General features: G+C 45.8%; 1 protein-coding gene across 1 annotated transcript in view; it reads left to right on the forward strand.

Annotated features, from left to right (window-relative positions):
• The window catches only part of LOC143360774 (zwei Ig domain protein zig-8), a 446,034-nt gene that overhangs the window by 330,434 nt on the left and 88,168 nt on the right, over positions 1-27,432 (forward strand). The window contains exon 4 of the mRNA XM_076799902.1: positions 13,616-13,838. Within this exon, the coding sequence (XP_076656017.1) occupies positions 13,616-13,838 (223 nt within the window). The remainder of the gene's footprint in view (positions 1-13,615; positions 13,839-27,432) is intronic.

Here is a 27,432-nt window from a genome sequence, read left to right on the forward strand (position 1 = left end):
TTCGCCTCTCCTGTTCTCGAAGTCCGCGTGTCTCGCGCCACAATTTCCCCGCGTACCCGCCCCGCGCCGCGGTATAATTCTCACACAAGAATCCAACTGGAGCGACCGCTGAACCATGCTCCAAAGCGAAACGAATTATTCCTTTGCTTTGGGGCGCGCCGGTTGCATAGGTGCACACGCCTCGAAAACTCGACTAACGCATCGGACCCGCCGCGATGTAACACGCGCCGATTAATGGAACAACGTTCCCGTTAATTTCGTTGTGCTCACGGCTGAAAGAACGGACAGTCGGTTCACTGTCGGCGTAATGGAGGGCCGGTCCGTTGAGAAATTCGCGCTGAACGTCTGGCCTGTTACGCGGCCGATTTCAAAATTATTTCTCCTTCTCTTCTCTGGACACTGACGATTTCTTCCTGACAGAATTTTACACCCGTTTCAAAATTATATGGACCGCTACAGCGCGATCGCACCACTGGATCGCGAAATTGACCTTGACCAGTCGTTTTCCAAGAGAACCATTCACTCGAGACCTGTAGTCCCTTTGGAACTTTTGTTCCTCGCTATGAGTACTATACGATGCAATGAAAAAACAATTTTGACCTTGAGAAAAGGTTCAAGGTCAACCAAGGTTTTTTCTTTGCAACCGCTTCCGTGCTGTTCTCTCACACCCCTCCGTTTTCCCTATCTAATGACACGTTTCTCTTTCTTGCTCTCGCTCTCTTCGGCTCCGTGCAAAGGGTGTCGCAAAAAAAACGGTTCCGACGTGAAACGAGTCCACCTTGAACAACCGTCACCATCGCCAGGTTCTCGTGGAAATTCTCGTTTCCAACGAACCTTGATTACGAGGTCCTAAATAATTTCGACACCCGCTATAAAACGAGACATCGACGTTCAAGAATTTCGCGTGCAAGCTTAATACGCTCGACGAAAGTTAAGGCAGTCCTTTTGCTCTGGAGGATTGTCTGTTTGGATTTCCGAGGAGCGTAAAGTCGACATGTACGGCCGGCCGTAAATCGTTCCCGTGGAACAACAATATTGGTATGCAAAGGGCAACCGTAGGGGAGAGCCCAGAGTAAACCGAGGGGTGTTAGAGATGTTACCAGCAGATCCCCGGTGTACACAACACCAGAACCCTATGGTGGGTCAACTATGGGAGCTTACGTTGACCGTGTACCGTAAATTATACGCGCTCTGTACCGTCGCGTCGCGGTGACGTATGCGCTCAGCGGAACGAGCGAAACGAACATAATGGCGACACGCATGGGAATCGTGTGGCGAAACGAAAAATATGTGCCAACTGTTTGTGACGTATGAAAAAAGACGAAACGCGTGCGGGAATGCATTAATGCATTCGCAACGGGTCATTTCTGATGCATAAAATTTTCTGCGTCTGTTGCGAGGAACATGAGCTACCTGGGAATTTTTTTCTCAATATTATTTTCAGCTGCGATGGTGTACAGCAGTGGTGGGCACGTTAGGGGCCCCTGCTTCCCCCACCAACGACTCTTTCCTACAGCACGCATCTTCGCTGCGCAGCGGTGACTCGTGGATGTGGATAGACAGCCTAAGCCTCGTATGGTTTGACTATGGCGGGGAGGGGAGAGAGGGAGGTACCGCTGCGCAGAGAAGGTGCGCGCTGCGCGAAGAAGACGTTGGTGGGGGAAGCGTTTCATCACTGGTCTACAACCTATGATTTTGTACAAATCGATCTGAACGAGTTGAGATTTTTTAATTTCTTTCTCGACTTTATTATCTGAACTTTTCGAAAAAAATTTTAGTTATTTAGTAAACTAATTTTTCTGACATATGGAACAATCTCAACTAAGTTGATCGGATTCTAAGAAAATTATGCGATTCTGAAACGCGGTCGAACACTCTTTTACCACGGGTCGTGACCCAGCGTTCAGAAAACTTTGTCGTTTTCCAGTGGTCGTTAACAAGTTCGAAAGCAGATTTCGGGGCGTTGCGAACAACGGGCCGGGGGAACAATGTGTCCGGAACGCGATTAAAAGCTATAATACACGGTGCAAATTGATTCCGGGGGAGCCCGTGGTGGCATAATTTTCGTGTCTCTTACAGCTCTTCAATTTATTCCCGGCGAACAATTATTACAACTACAGACGGGCACAACGACGAATATATTTCTGGGCGGCAACTACTGGCAGGCGTTTCGCGCCGGGTCGGGGAGTCTCCGGCGCAAACATTTTCGATTAAAATTCGCGGTCAGACCGACTCTCGCCGAGCACAATGAAAGCCGCGGAAGGCACTGGGGATCACGAAGAATTTCCCGGAGAAATCGATCGTTCAATTTCCTCCGAAACTGAGTTCCCGTTTCAAACGTCACCGAGTCACCTCTCGCGAAATGTTTGGTCGTTCGTGCAATCAGAGAAGGCGCCATTCAAACGAATAAATCGAACAACTCCCTACCTGCCCCTCCCCCCTCTCTCCCCCTCCCCCTCTCTCTCTCTCTGCCACCTTCTGTACAAAGATCAGAACGAACTTCCTAAGCACCTCTCGCATAGAATCGCGACCAAATTCCCCTCTGTTTCGCAAGGAACGGCGAAAGCACCGAAACTTGATTCAGAAATGAAGATCCTATTGAACGGAGGAAATTGAAAGGGCTGTGTGTTAAGTTCCCTATTGTGCATCTGCATCTACACTGGCTCCAAGAAGAAGTATTTCAATACTGAATACCCGGTTCTCGAAAAATGATTGTAATAATACCGCGAACCACGAGCGCGCGACAAGCACTCGTTTTAAACCAGTGTTTCTCCACGTGGGGGCCGGCCACGCCCTACAGGGGGGTGGCCACGCCCCACGGGGGAGCAATTCTTGAATTTCAGTGTTGAAAATTTACTTACTGTGTCTCCTAGCGATCTCTTCCAAAAATCATTCAAGTTTCTTCACTGAGCAATTCAATTTTTGAATATTAAAAATGCACAGTGATTTCTCTATATATGTCGCCAAGGCCTGGATGATAAACGTCGCGGAATCATCCCCACTACCCCAAGGTACCCCGAAGCTTTAGAGGCCTCGGACGCCGGGGAGTGTAAACATAACACGGCTCCTGGACGAAACTTGTCACTGGAAAGACCCCTGTTGTTGACATATATCGAGAACTCACTGTACATGTGGAGCATGGCACAAAAAAGGAAACACTGTTCTAAAGCTGGAACCCTTTAATTTCGTAATCCATCGTTTAGTTTATTCTAAAAACTTTTTCTTAGTGACCGAGAAAATTTTTGAGAATTTGTGAAAAATGTTTCTCCTGCCTGAAACCACCGTAGTTTTTCAAAGTAATCATTATTGGATCGATTGAGTAAACAGGTGCTCGAGAATGTGCAATGATCGTTCGCGAACAGGGACGTTAATAAAACCCGAAATGCAGCATTTAGATTTGCTTGGTAATGGCCGCGGTCTCGTTCCATTGAAATTCCGGTAATGCGGAGACCTAATTACCACTATTAACAAGAAGCGTCAGCGTGAAGCTTTTTCGAGCCGATCGTTGTGCGCGCACTCGAGGGGTTCGTCGATTAAATGACGGGTCCGATCCATAATTCATTTTTATTTCGCCACCGCTGCAACGTGTCTCGGCGCGTTTACCCTTTGTGCGCGAAAGAACCGCAAAACGATCGTGAAAATTAACGCGCGACTGCAATCGGCCGTTTAATGCGAGCAGAAACGAGACGCGAAGTACGTGAATATCAAATTGTTTTGTGCCGTGGAACGTGATAGCCGTTGACCCGTTCAATTAAAAATCCCCGGCTATACTAGCCGAACCAGTGATCAATTTTCTCTAATCGAGAAATTTCTGATTCTGACGTCATCGCTTTTGTTCTTGTACGGTAGAAAAGCGCAAATATCTCCGAAAGTAAGAGTTTTTCGACATAAATAGTCGAATACATTTTTATTCGGAACACCCGGATGCATGGAATAGTGGATAAAAATTTATATGATTCCATTAAAAAAATATAGATGACCTTCACGTGTCCTTCACGCGTACACTTACAAACAAAACAGTGACGCTGCGTTACTGTCCCCTCGAAACAGAAAAAGCTTCGTGTGGAACAGTTTTTCAAATAACGAATAATTCTGGAGATAATCGCATTTGTTGCTTAAAATGGGACACCCTGTATATAATGTTCACAGTTGTATCTTACAGTGGTTGTAATATTATTTTCAGATCTCAACTCTGGGGTGTGTATTTTCTTTTGTGGAAGTTCTAATAGAGAGCGTTTAAATACTTTCCTGAGCCACCGTATACAGGGTGTCCCAGAATAAGTGGTACCCATGAGTGGGAAAGTGGGAATCGTTTTTCAATTTTGTCCACGTTTTCGTTGAAATTACCACGACCGTTTGCATCGGCGGACACGACAAACAACCGTGCTTCGAAATTGCCTCTATAAAATTCTATTAGAAGCCGAAAGACGTTTGCGTTGGCTGAACCGACGACCGGCGGGCCGGTATTAATTTTTCTTCAGCAAAACTTCGCAAAAAAGCGGGACCGCCTCCGCGGCGGTCGCGTTACAAAAGCCGAACAATGGCCGTCGCTGCTTCGTTTTTTTTTATCCTCGCTCTGCGAGGCATCGGACAATGGGATCCGGGCAAATTTTCGTAAAAGATATCCACGGTTTCGGCCGGCGTCGTTCGTCGATTTTCAGTCGATTTATCTCGGGACATCGTAACTGCCCCAAAGGTCGCCGGGAGTGCCGGTCTATTTATCCCATGGGATCGCACCCCTTTTCTCGTGCAATTTCGCCCCGGCAATCTCCATCCAGCTACGCTCGAATCGTCCGACAAAATAGTTTTTAGCTTCTTCTTGTTCCTGCTGCAGTCCCGTACCGTGTTCGAACGGTGCATACATCCTTCCGATGCTTCAATTGGACGCGCGTGTCCCGTTGTCCCGTGTTTGTTTCGCATCGTCCGGCTAATCTTGGACCTGTTACGTCCGGTCGGGCCGGGCCGGGCCGGAGGGAGGGGAAAAAAGCTGAGGGCCGGGCAAAAAGCGGACAGAGCCCCGCGGCGGGGCACGATGTAAATTACTTTACCTTCGTAAATTCAGTTTAGCAAATTGGGTGCCGCAGACCGTTCGCTGCCCCGGCCGGATGTTGTGTCTGGTTAACGGACTGCGAAGGGACACCCCGAAAAAATGTAGGATTAAAGGTAAACGCCGGGGAACCGACGGACACCGGGGAAATTGATTTAACCAACCTTGTCTAATTTGTATGATACACCCGGGTTAACGGCGGTGTCGAAATCGGTGTGGCTCGGTTGGGTACAGGCTGCTTAAAAATTATACGTCGTCACCACTATGGCGGGATTCTGCGCTTCTGGATCCGGTAGGAATCTTTAAAAAACAAATCGATAGCAAAAATGACCTTGATCCGCTTCTCAAGTTGAAAATTGTTTTTCATTGCGCCGTAGGTCTCGAAGGAACCGTGGGTCAACCGTTCTCTTATTATTATTATATGTCTACAAGGTGGTATAAACGTGAAGGGCGGTGATTACATAAAGGTTAATAAGACGAAAGGATTAGCTGTACTGTCCGAGCCTCGCAAGAAGTCTCGCGGGACGGCTCAAGGTCAAAGCGGGCACTCGCTCCGCCTATCCCCACCGTTGGCGCTCCAGTTGGCCAATGATAGACTCTGACGTCACGCGCTGTATAGTATGTGCGACCGCGCTGGCCAATAGAGCGGCTAGAGGCGTGCCACTTCTGGCCCGCGTTCCTTTCACGGGACTTCTTCCGCGGCACGCACAGTACGTCGTCCGTGAAGAACATAAATAAGGTGAAACAGAAACGCTCGAGGCTGCGCAATTTAACTGGACCAACACTCGGATAAACGTTGACGCTGCCTAGGTGCATAGCTTCGGAATCGTCGGTGGTGTTTCGCGTTCGGGAAAATCTTTTAAATTCCGTCTGTCGCCGGTGTTATTCGGTCACGTGGTTCGGCGTGCGTTTGTGAACGAGAAGCACGGGCTCGCTCGGCGCACACGTCGTTGTAACAATCGGGTCTACGTGCTGCAAACGCGGTTGGTATTCCGTGCGGCGTGCGTCCGCGGCACCGACAACGAAATTAGCATTTTTCTTTTTTTTTTTTTGTTCGGTCGCTTTCCGCTCGCACGAGCTTAAGCGCGTTTGTTTTATCCGTTGATGGAACGGACGGTGACGGCTGTTGCGTTTCGGCCGCGTCGTCGCCGCGACGGGAAATAAACGGGTGCCACGTTTTACCGCCTCCGATAAGCTACTCACGGGGATTACCGTGTTCCGCGAAGGGTTCGGTGATTCGTAGCCGCGGCAACTCTTCTTCTTCGCTCCCCCCCCTCTCCCCTCTCTACCCCTCCCCTCTCGCCCACTCCGCCCCTTCTTTCGCTACTGAAATTTTACATCAACCGGCGGCCGGCCCCTGGAACAAGCTCCCTCTTTGCCAGCCGTCGCCTTTGCGACAGGGATTTAGCTGGAATGACGGCCGACGTGTTATTTAATGCACGTGCGCTGAGTACATTATCGTGCCTGTTATCTCCCGGCACGTTAAAAATTTTCTCTATCTTTACGCTCGCGTCCGCACGCCTCGTGTTTCCCTTTGACCTCTTCTTTCTGTCCCTCCTTTCTCCTCTTTGCTCGTTTCCGCCGCTCGTCTTCTTTCTTTTGCGATGCATGGCCCTTTGGATTTTTAAAACGAATTGAAAAACGCACTGCTCGTTCTCCGGTTTGCTAACGATACTCTGGTATTCATGGTGTTGGCACGGGGTAGGGTTCAACGTCTTGTTCAGTCTGTGCCAAAAAATCAATGGCAAGGAAAAGAAAATTCTACTCAAATACAAAATTAGAGAAAAAGGCCCAGGTGGTATTCGACTGGTCCTTGTACCCTATACTGTCAAATTACAGTTCTATTTCGATATAAGACGATGGCTCGGGACCGGCTTTCGGCGTATTTCGAATCAGGGTACCTAAAATTGTATGTACAATCCTTCCTGGGAGAAAAGAAGAAGGGGGGATAGGGATCTTATATCGAAACGAACACTGCGGTCTTATATCGAAATGTAGCTGTAGAAATTTCGAAAGCGTACACCATCGGAGACGCGCCTGGCACAGAATACGTGAAAGAAAACGTTTATTCAAAATGAACCCACCTATGAGGGGATTAAGGAACCTCGACAAAGCACATGTTTACCGTGCTCTTTATTATTCAAAGTTGCACCCGGCATCAAACCGGGGGATAACTGTCCTGGATCCGGGAGCAGTTTGCCCTTATTCGAATAAGATTACGCCGAATTCGTGGAGGATCCTGCGTAACCATAAACGTACACTGCCGAGAGAGCCAAGGTTGCCCGTCCGCAATAGCACGAGACAGTTACGGACAGCCGGCGTCATCTTGACTACTTCCAGTTACCGTTTTCTTTTCGAGGGGGTGCCAGCCAGGCATCGAGTCTCTTATCTGCTCACCCTCTACCCCCGGTCGCCTTATCGTCTCGGATATCGTTGCCGGTGCTCGACGGACAGAGAACATCTTCTCGGGAACGGTCTCGAATATCGGCGACGACAACTCGCATTCGGTTCCCTCGCAAAATTCTGCGGGAAACGCGATAAGGATCGCGACGGAGCGATCCCCCGGATCCCGGATCCCGGAACCCGAATCCCGGATCCCGGTGAAACGATCCTTGCCACGTCGGCAGACAACCGGATCCGCGTAAACGAGCCACTCCTCGCTCTCGGCGATTTCCCGAGGACGCAGGTAAACGCTCGAATTCGATATCGAGAAGAAACGACACCGACAGGGCTCCTGTTATTTTTCGACCGGTGGGAATCAGCCACGGGTCGATTCTCCCGAGGGACAAAAAATACTCGGTAACACCGACCGACGAAATCTTGGCGAGTCCCGTTACTCCCGATCACCCATATAGAGCGATAGCGCTTGCTCTTCCCCCACCATTTATACAGGATCACCCGAAAATGTATTTCCTTCGAAGACAAGATTCCTGAAGTCATTCCAAGCAACTTTTTCCTTTGCGAAAATGTTCTCCGAGGCTCCGTTAAGGAGTTATTAACGAAAATCACGGACCAATCGCGGCGCAGTTACGGCGGACCGACTCCGGCTCGGCCAATGGCAACGCTACGCTCAGCGGGGCCCGAGGCCCAGCCGGCCTCCGTAGCTACGCTTCGATTGGCCCGAGTTTTTCGCTAATAACTCCTCAACGAAGCCTCGGAGAGCATTTTCGCAAAGGACAAAGTTACTTCAAATGATCTCAGGAATCTCCCCCTTCAAGGGAGTACATTTTTCGGACACCCTGTAGAATGGACACTTTAAAATGGGACCGTTTAACTTTATTCGAAGTGGACCAATTGACCTGAGTTTTCTAAAAAATTTAGAAGAATCGAAACAAAAATACAAAAGAAGTTGTTTAGTTAGAAATGGTATAAAATTGCGGGTATAATATTTTAACAAAATATTGCTACGAGTAATCGCCGGCGCAGCGATCGGTAATGATGATTGATAATTGATCAATAAAGGAACTGATAGGCTCGACGGAGTCACGCATGCGTGGCACCGGTGGTCGAAGTATTAAAATGATCGATCCTTGTGCGTGTGCCGCAAACGATATTGTAATTTGAAAACGCGGCATATTCCGGCCGTTATCCAGCCAGCCGCGTCAATCATTATTGTAATTAGAGACCGGGTTGCATTACTGTTTGTGTGTTGCGTGCGGCGCGAAACATTTTTGCATGCCGAGAGACGCGGGGTTTATATTACGGTTCGGGTAACGTTTAATCGTTTCGATGTTTAACCCTCATCCGTCCTTCATGTCAATTTGACACGTTTATCATTAATTCTGAACAACCACCGGTGGTTGTAGTTACCGGACCACGTACTAGTTGCTGGACCAAAAGTCATTACACCGATTAGAATTCGAATTTGCTACTTCAAAGGATAAATGTGAATTTTTCAGAAATGGTGTAGTAACTTCTGAGCCACCCTGTAGTACGTTCGCGTTATTTTATTGGTGGCGAACGACGTGACTAATTTTAGTTAATGCCTGTATCCCCTTGGTCATTAATTTTTAAAAAATATATTTACAAGATTTTTAGAGAATTTACATAATTACAGAGTTTACTCTATATATGTCCCAAATGCCTAGCCGATAAAAGTCCCAGAACTATCCCCACTCGAGAGACCTCAGTCGCCGAGAAGTTCAAGGACGCTTGGGTCAAAGAATAGTATCTCCTTGCCGATATATGTCTGTGGCTAGACCTGTGTTTTGGACATAGATCGAGTAAGCACTGTACTTTCATCTTCTCGTAATAGATAATTGTCCAAGTTTGTCTTTCACAAATCAAAGATAAATAATTGTGGGTTTTTTCAATTAATTTTCTGAGAAGCGAAGGAACTTTTAGTTTTCTTTTTAGAATTTCTAAAACGAAGGAGATTGTTAAGGTTCTCGTGAACGTAACATAGTGATGAAAAAGCTTGTCGGTAGGCGGCGGAAGCATTAAATTGAAATAATGAGAGGCGGGTAAGGGTTAATGATATGGGCGTGAGCCACAGTGTTTAATTTGTGACGTTTATGGAAAATTTGATATCCCATGATTTTTATATTATTTATAATATGGGTAAGTACAGGGTAGTATAATCTGCATTAATGGAATATGAGCATAATGGGAGTGGTAGGAATAATAGAGAAAGTAGACATTTTTCCAAGTATAATAACACGTTTTACTAGGCAGTGAAAGAGTTAACCGCATCGCTAACGATTTTCTAAAGCGTTCGGTCGTGGCCACAGTGCTTAGGTATGCTCGGGAGCTTCATTAAGACGTCTTAAGCTAATTTCATCTTTGCACGTTTTGCTTTTCTTTGATAACCCCGGTCCCCGGTGTCGAGAATGTACTCATCCCCCTCGTTTCAGCGTGGATAATTTAAAAAACGCCCATTATTCACACGATAATGTGATTATCAAAATTATAGGGGTGGAGTATTAAACGGAGCCAAGGAATGCATTTTATCTTCACGGGCTAACAAATTTTATTCAACAATTTTTCACCACCGTGGTCTTGCCATTTTCACATTAATTATTAAGATTTATACTTACCCTTTTTTCCCCCAAAGAAATGTTCGGTCAAATGTGTTTCATATTTATATATTCATAAAAATGAATTCGTCAAATTCTGCTCGATCGACTGTTGAGCATCCGTCAATAAAATAAATAATAAAACGTCCTCTAAAAATCCGTCCGTTTATTGACGTCGAATTAAAAAAAAAGAAATAATAAATATTTATCAAGCAATCAACCGCATATGTTTTCAAAATATTTATTTAACGCCTCCGTATTGACGCGTTCAATTGACCGAATTATTTTAGTCTTCTTTTTTGCGCTCTCATCAAAAGCGGAATTCACTGCGACGCGTAATTAATTGGCATTTTGACTGAATATAGGAGGCGCAGTGAAAGGCCGTGCTGCATTAACTTGCATTGCTATTTCTATTCTCCCCCCCCCGGGGGGGGGGTAATAAAATCGTAATGGTTATACGAAATTTACGGATTTCCATATTTTCGCTGAGTCCGCGATCTCCAAAGGCCGCCATATATACCGTTCCCCTTCTTTTCGTTTTGCCGGACGGATGACCGTTTGTTGATTTACAATGGCCAACGTCGAACAGCATTGATGAAGAAATATTGATTTTCGTTACAGCGAAATTCCATTCTACGATAAATGGACTTTTTGTTATCAAGTTATTCATTTGAACGATTCCGCGCCCGAGCCCCGAGGAAATTAATCGAAATCACATCATCGTATAAAGCGACAAAGTGCAGTGAGTCTTGCGTCGAAATACGATTATTACGGACACTTATCGTTCTCTGGAACCGAAGTATCGAAAAACACGCGGTCAAAGAGCTTCCCTCGAACGTACGTACGCGCGTTGTTATGTTATCGCACGGCGGACAATGGCGACCGCTTAATTGATCTTTCATTCATGCAAATATTTTAATTCGTCGCTTGTTGTCGGCAGACTGTCGATCTTCGCGCGCAATACAAATTTTTCTCAGTCAATAGATTACCATATTCTGAGTTAATAGAGCAAAATTAATTTCAAGGTCAAAAGGTCAAACTTTTTTTTCATTCCATCGTATTCTATTCGTCGCGAGGATAAAAAGGGCAGAAGGAACCATGCCTCAAAACTCCACCGTTCTCTTAAAAAATTATGATAAAACATTTTTCATTGAGAAATTAAAATACAGTATAAATAAAATCAGTTATTGATAATGAATAAATTTTTTTAAAAGAACGATCGAGTTTTTATCCCTGTGATGAATAGAATACGATGCAATAAAAAAAAAAACCGGTTGACCTTTTAACCTTGAAATTCTTACGTCGATGCCACTCGAATTCCGATTTGCTTGGACTTTCCAATTTTGACGCTCGTTTTTCCAACATCCGGGCGAGCAGGCCCAGCGACGAGGTTTTCGAGGGTTTTCCGGCGTCCGCTCGGACATTTTCCGCGGGACACGCGTGTCAGCCGTTACAAAGGTAGCAAATATTTACACGTCGCTAGCTCTCGGTATGTCCAATTATCGCGTCCCGAGGCGTTTTATCCGGCGCGCTAACTTGCCGACGATATGCAAAGCGGCTCTATTAATTTTCCACTACGCTAGGAACCGGGAGCGAAATCCAAGTGGAACGAGGGGAGGAACGTCTGTATACCCTTGAAATTTGCAGTCCTGCGGCTCGCGCATGAAAATTCAAATCTGCCTGCATTATGGAAAGCGTTTCAATTAATTTTTAATAGAGGATTACAAGTGGTGGTGCCGACGCCGACGCCGACGCTGACGCCGACGCCGACGTTGAAGCAGCCCCTGTCGGCCGCTGCCAAAGCGCGCAGCCGGCCCCACCCCCGCCCCTTTAAATTCGCGCGTCGCTCTTAGCATAAATAGGCAACGTTATTAACTTCCAGCCGTACTTTTTCAGCCAGCCGTCGCGACTGTTCAACGAGCTTCGGTTGCGCGGAAAAAAACTGCAATCCTTGCGAGCCGACACACCATAAGGGTGGGTTCCGAGCAATCCGAGTCTGCGTTACTTCCATAGTGCCGCTAAAAATTTCATCTACAGTGAGTTCTCGATATATGTCGCCAAGGTCTGGATCATAAACGTCAATGAATTATCCCCACTACCGTGGAGTATACCCCGTGGGGGCCACAAGACTCGAAAGGCCTCGGACGACGAGGAGTGTAAACATAACACGGGTCGGACATGTCTCCTACACGATACACGACGCTGGCAAGTCCCGTGTTGTTGACATGTATCGAGAATTCACTGTACTTTTGGTACCGACTCTGATACAATTTTGTATCTACTCCAAAAATCGGTATCTACCCCTAAATCGCCACCCCTCCTATCCTTCCAAAGTTGTCAAAGTTGACACCGTTTAAATGTTCAAGCGAAAGTGTATCTCATATTTTATCCGTTAAGCCTATAAACGAAAAATTCCGCGAATAACTCGAGAACATTGCCGGCTCGCCGAAAAAATAAAATCCGCCGACGACCCTCGCCCGATCGGGCGTAAACGAAAGAAAAGGGCAAAGAAAGGCGCGAAACTTGAAACCATGGCCGAGGGTATCCGCGAACCCGCCCCTGCGAAATGTCGTCCCCGGCGTTTCGCTAATTGCCAGCACAACACACAAACGAGCCACTTCTAATTACGCAGTCCTGCTTAATGGGAAACCCTTAACGAGGCACAAAAGAATCGGTCTACGAGGTTCCGTAAACTGCGCGCGCTCCTCGCGCCGTGAAACTCATTTAAATCTTTCCACGTTATCGTGTCCCTGTTTCTCGTTTATTGTCCCGCCACCTTCCTCCGCGGGGTCTCGCATACGTCAAGGTTAATCATTCACGATCCATTAGGCTCGTTTTTTGAAATTTTCGTCGAGACAAATTCGAGCGTTGCATACTGAAAACGCGGTTAAAAAACAAGGGATAAAGGAACAGGGGACATTTATACAAGGGACCTCAAGAATCACCTTTCTAGCACTCTCAAAGAAATACAACATTTTTCGGACACCCTGTTTCATTCAGAAATTCTTTACAGTTGTCGAGAAACTAAAGAAACACTGTTTACTCTATATATGTCCCAAATGCCTAGCCGATAATAGTCCAACTCCCGCGGGGTATACCTGATGAGAGGCAAAAGAAGCTCGAGAGATCGAGGTCGCCGAGGAGTGTAAGGTCGCGTCAATCAAAAAATAGTATCTCCTCGCCGATATATGTCGCTGGCTAGACCCGTGTTTTGGACATAAATCGTGTACGTTTACACTCCTGTGCGACCGAGGCCTCTAGAGCTCTGTCCTTTTCTACGTTCGGCGGGGATCTAAGAATAGTACCTCCTGGCCGATATATGTCCCATATATGTTTTTGACATATATCGAGTAAACACTGTATATATCATTTTTTCTAGGAGAGTACTCCCCTATTCGACTCCCTGATAATCCCAGAAAAGAACTTCGTGTGGCAGTTGGTTGCCAGACGTCGAACTGGTTAATCCTCTTAAAGGGCTCGTGCATATCGAGAGCGACTGAACGACCAGTGTGACCGATGCGCGTATAATGTTTTGAATGTTTTTCTGTTGCAGATGACGTTACAAGTGTCCTGGATACGGCACAGGGACACCCATTTGCTCACGGTCGGTACGTACACGTACACGAACGACCAACGATTTCGAGTGTTTCACGGCGCGCTCGCGGACAACTGGATGCTTCAAATCAAGTACCCGCAGATCCGGGACAGCGGGTTCTACGAGTGCCAGGTCTCGACGCCGACGCCTATCAGCCACATCGTTCATCTGAACGTGATTCGTGAGTTTCGAACCGAGATTTATTGTCACCATAGGCAACGGCCATATTTCAGGGGGACGAGAGGCGTTTTCGAATGAGCGTCTGCTCGAAGGGAAACTCTATCGGAATGGCCCCGCTGAATGCGCCAGGCAGAGGCCAGATACCGCGCGCCGAGTTTAAGACTCGTCAAAGAGACTCCCGATCCGCGAGACCCGGGAACTTTCGGCTTAGTTCGGGCTTCAACTCGGATAACTTTGTCCACTCTATATTCAATAGTCTTAATGCTGGAGATCGAGGAGTCTGCGGATATAATCCCGAGTAACATTCTAAAGTATTGCATGAGAACTAGCTCTCCGAGATCCCAACCTTTGGAGGACGACGGAATTTGTGTGATTAAGATCTCGAAGATCGGAGTAATTCCAACTTCGGGACCCCGTCTGTCGGATCGTTGATCTTTTTTTTAACGTTGCCCGCTAATATATTCAAGTGACTCGAAGTTTCAAAATTTCGTAATTTTTGTCTTATCCTTCCAAATGTGGCACCACCGGATTGCTGAGATTCCCCCGAGTAAAATGAGTACAAACATGATATGAATCGGTCCACTTTTACAAACGTCATATACAGTTAAGTTAACTTTGTCATTTATGCAACTAGTCCGACTCCCGCCATGTTTGTACTCGTTTCAATCGGAACGATCTCAACAATCCACCGGTACTAGGTTTAGAAAGGTAAAGGTGATCGACCGATAACTACAACATAAAATTTGCAATTTTAAACAACTGGAATTTGTTGAAGATCGATTTCGCGGTGAAAAATTCGGAAAAAATTCACATTGGTCATTCACGGTCATCTGTGCCAGCAGAAAGCATGTTCATGAATTTTGATTTTGTAATATTTATTCATTAAAACCGTGTTCACCCTATAACTACCTCTATGGCACGGGTACCGACTTGACACTTGCCGTACAGTAATTTGTTTTGGGGAAGGACATTTGACCAGCTCATCCGGCGACACCGTTTGCGTAACAAATTTGGCAAATTCAAGTGAGCCCTGCTGGTGTTATTGTTCTCAAAGTTGCTAATGGGTTTTACGTTTCTGCGGAACGGTTCGCGAAAGCTTCCCCTTGAAAGCGAGCCATCACGGCCGATTGATTGCCATACGATTTTAATTAAACGTTAGTACGCAGGAAGCACACGCGGCTAATTACAACCCCGTATGTAACAATTAGTTAATTCTAATCTGAATCTGCCCCAGTTCTATGGCCGTTGCGCGGAATTTAAGCCACGCTTAAATCCTGGCCCGTTGCCAATTGAACACCTGGGATTGGTTTATACCGGTTTCAAGTTAAGCCACGGCGTCGAACACGACTTTGATTACGCGAGATTGCTTCTTCGACTTGAATTCCCATCGGCTTAAACTACGCCTTTTATTCCCGGACTGGATGCCGCGAGCTTACGCGAATGATCTTGATAATTGTTATTGTACGATTCGAGAGTTTCTGCTCGGGAACAATCTACCTTTGGACAGCGCGAGTTGCGCAGCCTGGTAACGGGATTACGTTCCCTTTGCAAACACTGTCAGTTGCGAAAGTTTACGTACACCTGCTCAGGCCCGAACACTCGACAGCTTATATATGCGAAAGAGATCTGCACGATATTAGACGTATGGGTAAGATAATGCTAGTCTGAAAACTTTTTTCTTTGTTTTCTAATTATTTCTTTGTGCAATTTTTATCAACGTATTTGCGACGTCCTCCCGATTCAAATGAGCCCAAACACGAGTCAATTAGGAGCATATTTGCCTGTTTAATTCACGATTCGGTAGAACCTCGATTATCCGAACCGAAGGTACCTGAATGCTCAGTTATGAATTAAACGGGTGAATGTGATCCAAATTGTGTCGTGTTTGGTATCATTTTCATCCGAAAAATGTGAGGAATATATTCGTGGAAGTTTAATAAAAAAATAATTAAAAAGTTACTAATGTTCAATCGATAAATTAACCAATCTACGATGTGTTTGGAACTTCTTCTTTCACACTTGCTCGTTTCTTCTTGAAAAGATTTCGATCAGACGAATACATAACGTTCACTCAGGAACCCGCAAATATGATAGAATCTATAGTAATAGAAGTATGGTTAATCGCAAGAATCTTCCGCAAAGTAAAGGGAAAAAGAGAAATCAGTTTTCCGCGGTTTTTACGGCGCGCAAAAAGTTTCAAATTACTTTAACCTCCGGCGGAAGTTTACCTTCCCCAATGAAACTCTAAACTCTCGATACAGTTAATTTAAGATTCAACGCATTTTCGTATACACCATGGTTAATAATCTTTATACCAAGGAAGCGTTGAATATTCCCAACAAACTTCTTCACGAATCAGATTAATTTACTCGTTCGACTAAAAAATCTTAAAAATTGCAATTCCAAGTTGTGTTCCAATTAATGAAAGCGCGAAAGGGCACGGGAATTTTCAAAATTGATATTCAGAAAAGTCATTTCTCGAGTATTCACTTCAACAAAGGTTTTTCTAAAATTTTTCAATTTCCTAAAATTCCGTCTAAAATCTAAAATTTTCCAGTTTCATAAAAATTCAGTAACGAGATATTGTTGAAACCAGTGTTCTCAATTTTCATCAGAATTTTTTACAAATTGCATCGTCGTTGAAAAAAATCGGAATCAATTTTTTCGATGCTTCTTCGCTTCTTTGCGGGGTGTATTCTGTAATATCAAACGTTTTTAATATTTATTATGGAACATGCGAGTGTGTTAATTATTTTTTTAATTTTGTGTCGCGCAGCGTTTGATCGAATTCCCGGCGAGATTAGCAAAAACATCGATTAATTGCGTCGAAGAAATCGCGCATTGGCAAATGTTTGACCGCGGGATCCGGTGTAATTCGCGAGGAAATCAGCAAATTGATTGCGGCCAGGTAAATATTGCCGTGTACTACCTTCAGGTGGATAGATACCGAACTTTCGGTAGGGAACCGGTCCGCAAATATTTCCACTTGCACGGCGCTCCGGTTCGGCGCTTATACGGGAAACCTAGCCCTTGTTTACACACCATTATTGCTGCGTCGAACGCCTTACGGATCTCTTCGCGGCTGCCAAACTGTTCGATCGTTACGGGCAGATCGAGCTCCTGCGACGAAATCATTATTCGAGCCTGAATTTCATCGAAAAATCGATCGCAGAACCGCTCGTGCCTCCCATACAATTTTCAATTTACAGACAGTCGAGAAAATCTGTGTGCACACTACAGAACGGAGCAACTTCAATATTAAAAGAATTAATTTACCAGCTGATGCGTTAAAACAATTTTTGAGAAAATTTAGTTCGGTGGGAATCCTGAAAAAATGTACGTTTTTATTTTTCTCTCCGATGTATATTTAAAAATTTCTTTAACGTTTCGCATTTCACGGGAAGAATATTTGTTACACGTTTTTCGGCAAGACGATCAAAACGAAGAAACACAATGATTATTCTGATGTTCTGTAATTTCAGGTTCGCATAATTTCCGTTTCGCGGAGGCGAAGTTTCTGCGTTTGTTGGAAATTCCGCGGGTAGTAAATTGACAGTGCACGGCGTAGAACAAAGAACACAATGAACCTATTCAAAGAACAAAGTTCGGAAACAGAGAACAGTTCTGCTGCGCGGAGAAATGCAGTGTTTTAAATTCGGTACTAAATTCGAACTATATCATGAACCTGGTTTTCTATTCTCCGTGTAATTCCACTGAACGGAAAGTTTACATGCGGTGGAACGGTAAATAGGATACTGGTGTGTCAAATGTATCATCGCCGCACTGCAGAATTTCATGGATTTGCGTACCGTGCAAAAATTCGTCGAACGAAAAATCGCACTAACGTCGATACCTTAATTTTTAATTCGATGAAACCAATTCGAACAAATCGAAACAAATCGTAATCTCAGCTTCACAGGCTAATTATCATTTTAAATTAAAAGCAAAATTGAATAAATTATCTTGTAAACCCTTGTGTTCGTAACATATTAATAGTCAATGGAGCTTTATGGAGAATACAAAAATTGTATTAATTTCGAGATACAGGATTTATTTTTCTAACCAGTTAAAGATAACACAACGCTATGTTTAAATTCTTTACATGTCTTCACTGATCCGTATTCTACTCATTTTTCTCACAAAAGCGGACAAATAATATATTTTAAAAATTGGCAAAATGCTAAAATATCACTTGTTTACCCAAGTGAAAATGCGCTGCTAAAAAACGTGCAGAAAAATCGACCGGTTCGCGAAGCGTATACCCTTAAAGGGAAACAGCCAACGCGAGCGATGGTGTGTATCTTAAAGCGATCGCATTGTTCCGGGCCAACAGACAACATTATCCTGTGGCAGGCGTTTCGCGGGTCGCGCGGGCGAAAATAAATGCGCGGCGTAATTGAAATGTAAATTTCCGCGGAATAATTGTGTCGACTGCGTGCCCGGTGGCGTAGAGAGCCATGTTCTTTGTTACACGCCGACCCGATCGAGAATAATGGTATGTTTCGGTTTAATAGTCGAAAAGACGGATTTCGAAAATGCAACGGCACCGACCCGATGAATAATGCAATTTCCATTGCTCGCCACGCGGCTTCGATTCAAACCGGACACGCACTAAAAGCGTTGAAATTCCCTCTGAAACGACCACCGAATTCTTTTCGCCGGTTTCCCGTGATTGTTTTACAACGGATCGGACGAGTGCCGGTTGCATTCTTCCGTTTTTCCACGGCGATTACGTTCGCTGCTCGCCCGTGTACCCGAGTAATTCGCGCAAAAGTTGTTTCTCCCGTGGAGCGGCTGAAATATTGTTCCTTTGATCGAACAACCCATTTTTCTGACTCGATTACGCGCCTCCTACGACAGAGGAACGGCGAAAACGCTTAGATTCTAAGCTTCAGATTGTTCCCGGGGAAAATTCAACTCGATTCTTACGATTTCATTGCCGGCGAAACGAATCAGCCTTTCTATCCGGCAACTGTCTACTTTGACTTTCTTATGCAATCTTGTTCGCATGCTCTGCTCGCTGCAAGGCTTCCTCGTTGCTAGACGCTTCTCGAAGCATTCAATCTTTTACTGTCCTGCCAAATTTCTTTACTGTTCTTCGTATCAAAACGTCACTGCAGCACAAACGCACTGGAAAAGAAACTATAGCAGATTAGCACCGAACCAATACACCTCCGCGCCGCAACGTAGCGTGAAGAAACTAGGGTCACATAACAGGCAATAGCACTTTAAACGTACCTAGGAACGCACCTGATCGTTCAGCACAAGCGTACTGAAGAAAACTGTACCAAATCAGCACCGAACCAATACACCTCCGTGCCGAACCGTAGCATAAATTGACTAGGGTCACATAAGAGACAGCAGAACTATAAACGCACCTAGGAACAAACCTGATCGTTCGATATCCTAACTGAATGATCAAAAAATGACTTGAGCACAAGCGTACTGGAGAAAACTGTGCCAGATTAGCACCGAACCAATACACCTCGGCGCCGCAACGTGGCGTAAATTGACTAGGGTCTCATAACAGGCAAGAGGACTGTATTGGTGACGCGGAACGAGCCTGGCGGTGCGATCTCCTGAATCAGTGATCAGAATTCAGTTGATTAGAAGACATTCCGGCCGTGCGAGCCGGGTTACGATTATTCCCTATTAATTTACCGGTCGAATCGGCCGAACGACGGGCAATATCCGTGGGAACGGGCTGACGAGCAGACGATGTCGCAGCCATTACAAGCTTTTACGCGGTCGTAAAGTCAAGAATGGAGTGACAGAGGAGAAGTTGGTCAGGAAGGGGTTGGGTCGTTGCGACGGGAAGGGCATGGATATTGCAAATTTGCGGATGACGCGCTGGGGAAAAAGGGCTTTGCGAGCCACCGCGCAAGAGAAAGAGAGAGAGAGAGGGGGTTGCGAGGGATGAAATACGAGTCGGCCACCAGCACGCACGCGAACGTCGGTCGCGGTGAAATCGAGCTTAACGCGTTAATAAAGGTTAGAGACGCCGGTTTATAGGGGCCGTTATTCAGTCGGTAATGATTCCTCGGTGTTCGAAGCTCCCCTACCTTCCCTCCCTTCCATTCGGATTTCCCACCCCTTCGACCCAGTTTGTCTCTCATTTTATTTCGTCGGCGGGGGAAACGTTCGCGGTATGAAATTCCTCGTAATTGCAGCCTGACCGGCGCGTTTCGCGCGTTCTTTGATAAAACGAACTCGTTATAAGATGATCGGGGGCTTTTCTGGAATATCGCCGCGGGCCAGGCGAGCCCGCGATAAAGGCAACGACCGAAGCAGGGCAAAAATTTCGAATGACAAAGGAAACAATTAAACCTGTTAGTCGCCCCTCCTACTCCCCCCACCCTCCCGCTACGATGTCTCTGCTACTGTATCGGAGACAGAAGCAATTTCAGGAAGCTGATAAAAGGGGATGAAAGGGAGCCGATCGTGACCGAGCGTCGATCGGAATTACCCCTCCGTTTCAAGTGGCGGAACACCCTCCCTGTTGACTCTTCCGGAAAGATTCTGTCCTCTGGTTCCATAATTTTCTCCCAGTCCATTTATTCGTACAGTGCCTACTCGATGTATGTCCAAAACACGGGTCCGGCCAGTGACAAATATCGTGCAGGAGGTTGTTATTCTTCGATCCACGCGAAGGTCGTACCCTATTGTGTTTACACTCCTCTCGAGCTTAGGGGCCCCCCACGGGGCATACCCCGAGGTAGTGGGGATAATTCCGCGACATTTATCATCCAGGTCCTCGCGACATATATAGAGAAATTATAATCAAAAACAGATTAACATACTGTACGTCCCCATGGAAATCATGGCAACCACTGGCAACGTATCTTTGAAAAATTGTTTCCTACATAAAAAATAACTCACAATGATAAATCACCACGGAAATCCCGCTTTTCCGAAACGTGCTCTCCAAAAGGGTCCCGAAATGAACCAGCGATATACCGACCGTTTAAACGGGCATGAAAGCCGCCCAGGCGAAATTCGCATGGTCCAGGCTCTTTGAGCGTCGCGCGAAAATATAAAACTCCAAAGGAGCGGTGAAAATTTTCATCCGGCGTCGTCCGCGAACCGTTAAATCTGCCCGGGTAGGAAACAATTTTAGGGATTTCCATTAGGTGACGGGACCGCGGGCACCGGCCGCAACTCGAGTGCGCAATCTAGCCTAAAGCTGGAACGAAGGAACAACCGGGGCTTTTAAGGCGGGCCCCGATCCATTATAATGCTCCCAGTGGCGGTATTACTTCCAAGCTTTTAATATCATTGTCTCCATGACCCAGCGATTCGAGTATTTCCCGGGGTGCTTTCGGTCAAAATTAAAACCTGCTTTGTGCGGACGATTTCGCGTGTACGGCACTCGACGGGGATCTCTTAGCGCTGCCTCCGCTAGGTGGATAATAGCCTGGGAATCTCCGGGAAATTCTATCTACTGTCGGCCATCCCTGTCGGACGGTCCTCCTTTCAGTTTCTTCACCTCTTCTCTCATTATCGTCGGGCGTACCTCCGTTTAAACGTTACTCGCAACATCTGCGAGCCAGCCGCGCGGCACAATGGCCCAGGATCGCCGGAGAGCTGCACAGAAATCACACTAGTCTCCTTGAAGTGCTATTACACTTTGCAGCGATCGAACGAGATTGTTAACCTTCATAAATAACCAGGACGAGACGAAGGGGGTAGACTTTGGCTGTCTAAAAATGTGCTGTCTTCGGGAATTTTTTTTACGGACAATTAACAAGAGAAAAATTCCAGTTTTTACAGTGACGTTAACGTAAGTCTTAACTGTGTTCTCCATTTTTTTTTCAAATGAAAATATTCGAAACTGGCCGAGATATTCGCTCTTTTCTAAACTACCTTTTATTGGTACATCGCCGGATGGCCGCCATTGCTGCCGAAAATTGAGACGTCTGAAATGGACAATCTTTTTTATTCCCAAACTAGAAGGTATAAGTGTAGCGCAGAATTCAAAATAAATTCAAAAGAACAATCCCAATAATGATTCGTTCCACCCCTAAATTATAATTCCACCCTCTAAAGTTAAAATAGCTTCGCTTTTCCATCAAGATTTTCAGACTGAACGCATTTTTTCAACTTTTTCTTGAGGAATCTTGCCAGAGGAGTTCAGCAAGAAAGAGTTTAGGATGAAATTGGGTGTGCAACTTTTAACAGGATTGAACCACCATCTGGGGATGAATCATTGCAATGATGTCCGTAGACGTACTTTTGAATGCGAGAGATACCGAACAGCTCCAAGAACGTATAACGCAGCCAGATTTCAAAAACTAACGAATGACCTTGAATGACCTTCGAAGTCCAACATAGTATCTTTACAAGTTCCCTCTAGCAGTCTTTTTCCGAACTGTTCTATGACGAATTCATTGGTCTGTAAGTTTCAAACAGCTGTGGATGACCTTGAATGAACTTGGAAGTCCAACAAATTATAGGTTACACACCTACTTAAATGAAAACAAACAGTTCCGTATACAAAGACAACGGTCACCTTGACATACTGGAAGCATGACAACTTGTTCGAAAAGATGTAACCTTGAACTATTAGGGCCGATGCGGCCCCACACAAATTTATGCTAATAGTAAAACAGTGTAAGTTTCATTCGGAATATTTTTTGAAAGGAACTATAGCGTGGTATTGAACTAATACCGTGCTGATCTTGAAACGGGACACCCTGTATGTGCCACAGAGTCCTTTACGGTGCACAAATTGAAGGCATACTATCGTAATGATCTTAATACCCCTGAATGGTCAACTTTGAGCGAGCACCGAGGCTATTAGGCTATATCGGGCTTCGTGAAATTAATTTGTAGGTGTTCTTCCATGGTTCCATACCGTCTCTGGTAACCTGCAATAAAAATTGAGGTGATTTCCTGACGGCCATCGGGACGACCTTTGTCCAGCGAAATTGGCGATTCGTAACACTGTCATGGGAACAGGAAGCTACTTCACCGGAGGATGAGAAGCTAACACGCGACAGTTAGGTTCGCCCCGCCCTCCGAACCCCCGGCGCCACTAATTAAAAGCAGTTCCCTTGATCACGCATCGTGCGATCCCGACCTCTGAGGGCTTTTCGGCGCACCGAGTTGCGGGCGCAACACTAATCATCCCTCCGGCGGAATCTGCTGCCCTTACGCTAAATTAATATACAACAATGTTATATTATTTCTTTTTAAATAACGGTGTCGTCCGTGACCTTACACAACAAAGCCTAATTAGTGTGACTATCTGTAAGATTGTGTTAAACCTAAAACTATTTTTTGAAGTTGGCAAATTTGTGTAATTTGTGTAAATAACAGTGTTTATTTATTTATCGTACGAGAACCGTGCGATGATTCTATATGAAATTCCGCGGAGGGGAGAAGATTTAATTTTCTTCTTATAAGTGTTATCCCGGTATTTGTGGATGTAAATCGACGATGAGAACGGGATTAGGGACCCTCGACCAGGATCAGGAAACTGCTCCGGACCCCGGCTTATGGCGTGGAAATGATTTTTGATGGCCTCACGCTTTCGTGACCTGATATACCCCTCTATCGTGATTTATACGCTCCTACGGGGTACTGGTTGACGCGTGGAAAATACTGTAGCGCCAAGATGCTATCATTGTTACGTTCATTGTTATTGTAAAACGAGCGTGGATGGAGACTAGAAATTGAGGAATAAAAATATACCTAGAACAAGAAACGCTTCGGAGTTGAATTCCGGACACTTGCCAGATTTTACTGCCGCGTAAATGTCACGCTAATACGAGATACGATTGTCGCGAGCTCGACATGTGCCAGAAAAACTTTTATCGGAAATCAGAGAAGCGGAATTATTACTCGTGAAGTGGCATACTCGTGTTATAATCCAACAATGAAGATTCATATCTCTGATGCACGTTATCAGCGTTTGTCATTAGAAAAACGCACGAGACGTCCAACTGCATTAATAATACCACTCTTTTTTCTATAAAAATATGCATTGGCATCCGCAGTCTATTAATACAGTGTCTACTCGATATATGTCCAAAAGAAGGGTCTTGCCAGTGACATATATCGTGCAGGTCGTGTTATGTTTACACTCCTCTCTAGCATTATTTTTGCACCGACCCAATACATCTCGGATTTTTATGCAAAATTGCTTGGAAATGAATTTTTTCTTATCACAATTTCGATCAGTCTAAAATAGTGGCCCCTCAGGTGGTGTGCCCTGCGGCAGTGGGGACAGTTCCGCGACATTTATCATCGAGGCCTTGGCGACATATATAGAGAAATGTATTTTAGAACGAATTTTTGTGACGACGCGATAGTGACGCAACTGAAATGTTTCTAGAAATGAAGAAAGTTGAGGAGATCTGGAGCACCAAGCGAACGAGAGAGAATAGAATTACATTTCGAATATTCAAAAGCTCCGTTCGCAGGAATATTTCGGTGGCGTGCAAAATGCTGGTGGCTTACCCTGCGGCGTGGTTGAAAAATTCAAGGAAATTACAGCGGGAACGCGATGCCCGGATATTACGTAGCGCGATAACGCTCGCGGATTATTCTGTTTGCGTCTGCGACAGTCACGCGGCCTGCTACCTCCGCGTCGAGGCACTTAATTAATCCTCAATGTTCCCTGAAATGCGCACCGCGCGCGCGCGCGCGTTCGCGCATTGTGTCTTCAGCGGGCTGGTATCGCGATTGTGAGCTGTCCCTTCCCGTGGATTCAAGCGGGGAGCATAAACAGAATCCAAAGGAGCCTTTAACGTTTCATGCTGCCGAGTGCTTCCCGTTGAATGCGTCGCGTCGTCGCTCGCGCAACGGCGCGGCGGCCTCGACAACCGCCGAGTGATGGATCACGTTAGTTGACAATTAGCGCGCGCCGAAGGTGTCGGCGATCCTGTAGATGAAGACGGAATTCGAGAAACGAGTCGGAAGTACTCTATATAAGGGCGCGACGGTGTCACGTGTGCCGGAAATTCGATTGGTTCGGGGTGGCTGCAACCAGAAACGTAGGGTCCGGAAATCGGATTGAACTTCGACAAAAGGGCCCCGTCAGATGATCGCCCTTCAATCCGTTTCCAATGACAACGGCTCTTTTGATAGTTTACCCAAGGCAAAATGCGAAAGGGAATTTAGGGGAAAGATTTAACCCAATTTAACCCCATTGTCACAGCGAATTAAACTCGAGATTTCAAACGGGATCCACTAATATATCTATAATATATAATACCCAACTAATATATTCGGTCAATCGGGAAAGTACAATGCTTTCGCTATATATATGTCGCCGAGACCTGGATGATAATTGTCGCGGAATTATCCTCACTACCGCGTTAACCCCGCGAGGGGTCCCGAAGCTCGGGAGGCCTCGGACAACAGAAAACAGCTCCTGGACGATACTTGTCTCTGGCAAGACCCGTGTTGTTGACATATATCGAGTAGCAACTAGTTTTCATTGGAATGACTAAATTTGATTTTCTGGAATTGTTGAGGGCTGAGGTACTTAACGTGTTAGGGGACGGGAAGCTTGAGATAACCTGATCATCCTTATTGATTACTAGAGGGGAGCCACAATTCACGATATCTCGTCTTATTCAGGGGAGTTCGAACGGGGATGATTTAAGCCATTTGTCATTCGAAAAATGATTAACTTTCCCTCTGATTTCCCCGATTAGGTCGGTTGTGTAGTACACGGCGATGGGACATAAATTTCGAATTTGCTTAGTTGTCGGGTTTGAGAAATAGGAATGAGCTCCCGGAGCGTGAAGGGTGAGCCAACCCTTGGCCTGCTAAAAGGCAAGATCCTACCTCGATGGATTTTTTCCTTGCGGAGATACGTCAAGAACATTGTATACGGCGGAGATTCCGAATCTCCGGGATCTACGGGATAGGATCGCAGCAGCCATTGCTACCCGTAACTCCGGACATAATTCAGCGGACTTGGCACGGGATCGAACACCGTTTCAAGATCTCCTCGGTGACAAATGGAGCACACGCCGAAACCTACTGAGCTGCTGTACAAAAACGTCTGGACCTCTCACAGTATCCCACGTTTGAATCATATCCCCGTTAATGTTGTTGTAGATTGTAATAGCGATTTCTTGATTAGAACACTCCGTAAAATTTGCGTTCTGAAATCTATTCTAGTATAGCCTAGGGTTTAATATGGAGGGTAGGGGTTAGGGGGTATAGGGGCTTAAGGTTTAATATAGTTTATAAAATTTATAAAGGTAGAATATTTATGGATCGACAAATCAACTGGAGACAGTAAAATTGAATTCGAAACGAGGACGGAACGAAATGTCAAACTCCCAATTTTCAATCCCAATTTTGAAAAGCGTCCGAAAGAACAATAAAGTCGGCGGAGAACATAGTCCTCGCATTCGAAATCCCTCGAACAGTATCAAAGCTTCGGGGGCAACCGAGCGAGGAACAAAGTTTCTGGCAACTGTGCTGCAAGTGGATCAAGTCGACCAATATGGCGCCCGGTGTAAGGTCTTGTCAGTGGAACAAGTAGATCTAATGTCCGACCATGAAGGAGCCTTGTCCGTTCGCAGATGCTGCACTTTGTCACTGTCACTTAGCTACCAGATATTTACAAGTTGTTAACGACCCGCGATCCGCCAAAATTTGCTCGTACCTTTCACCATGATTGAAACTCGGCGACGTCGTCTTGCGGCGGGGAGCAGCTCCGAAGCAAACGAGAGGGATGTCGAGCTGTTTGAGTAACGATAACTATAACACTTTCGCGATTGCATACCATTTGTATTGGTTCGAGTAAGATTCTAAAGTGTTACATATTCAACAATTCAAGCGTTGCCTGCAACAAAAACGTGGTTAAAAGATTTTAATCCTTTGACAAAAGGATAGGGCAACCAATTTGTTAATTTTTGCTCAGTAGACGACATAAACGATATTTCTTGTGGGTACAAATGCTCTTGTTAAAAAGTATACAGTGAATTCGCGATACATGTCAACAAACGGGTCTTGCCAGCGTCATGTATCGTGTAGGAGACATGCCCGGGCCGTGTTATGTTTACACTCCTCGCCGTCCGAGGCCTCTCGAGCCTTGGGGCCTCTGACGGGGTATACCCCGCGGTAGTGGGGATAATTTCGCGACATTTATCATCCAGATCTTGGCGACATATATAGAGAAATCACTGTATATCCAAATAAATTTACTATAGGCACTCTTCTTCGAGTCTCTCGCTTGTCACTGGTGAATGAATGCGGGCCAAGACTGAGGCTCACAGACACGAATCGACGTCGCAGCAACAATTCCCGCGACAAGAGAGGGGGTGGGGGGAAGCTTGGGTCCTTTTGATTTCGCGGACAGTCCGCAGGTAACGGCGTTATCTTCTCAGAAACAGGTCGCCTCCCGGTGCCGGGGACTCAAAAGGATGCCAGGGCACAATGGGGCACGCTCGAACCGCCTCGTATCGCGTCCCCGCATTGATACGAATCTTCCCCGAGTTCCTTTTCATCGTGCGGGGCTCCTTTTCACGCGTATAATAAACGCGGTCGATCGAGTGTCGATGGACTCGCCTCGACTCGACTCGACTCGACTCGACTCGGTTTCCCGCGACTTCTCGCTCGCCCGCACACCT

Source organism: Halictus rubicundus, chromosome 14, assembly GCF_050948215.1.
Source record: "Halictus rubicundus isolate RS-2024b chromosome 14, iyHalRubi1_principal, whole genome shotgun sequence".
Classification (NCBI taxonomy): Eukaryota; Metazoa; Arthropoda; class Insecta; order Hymenoptera; family Halictidae; genus Halictus; species Halictus rubicundus.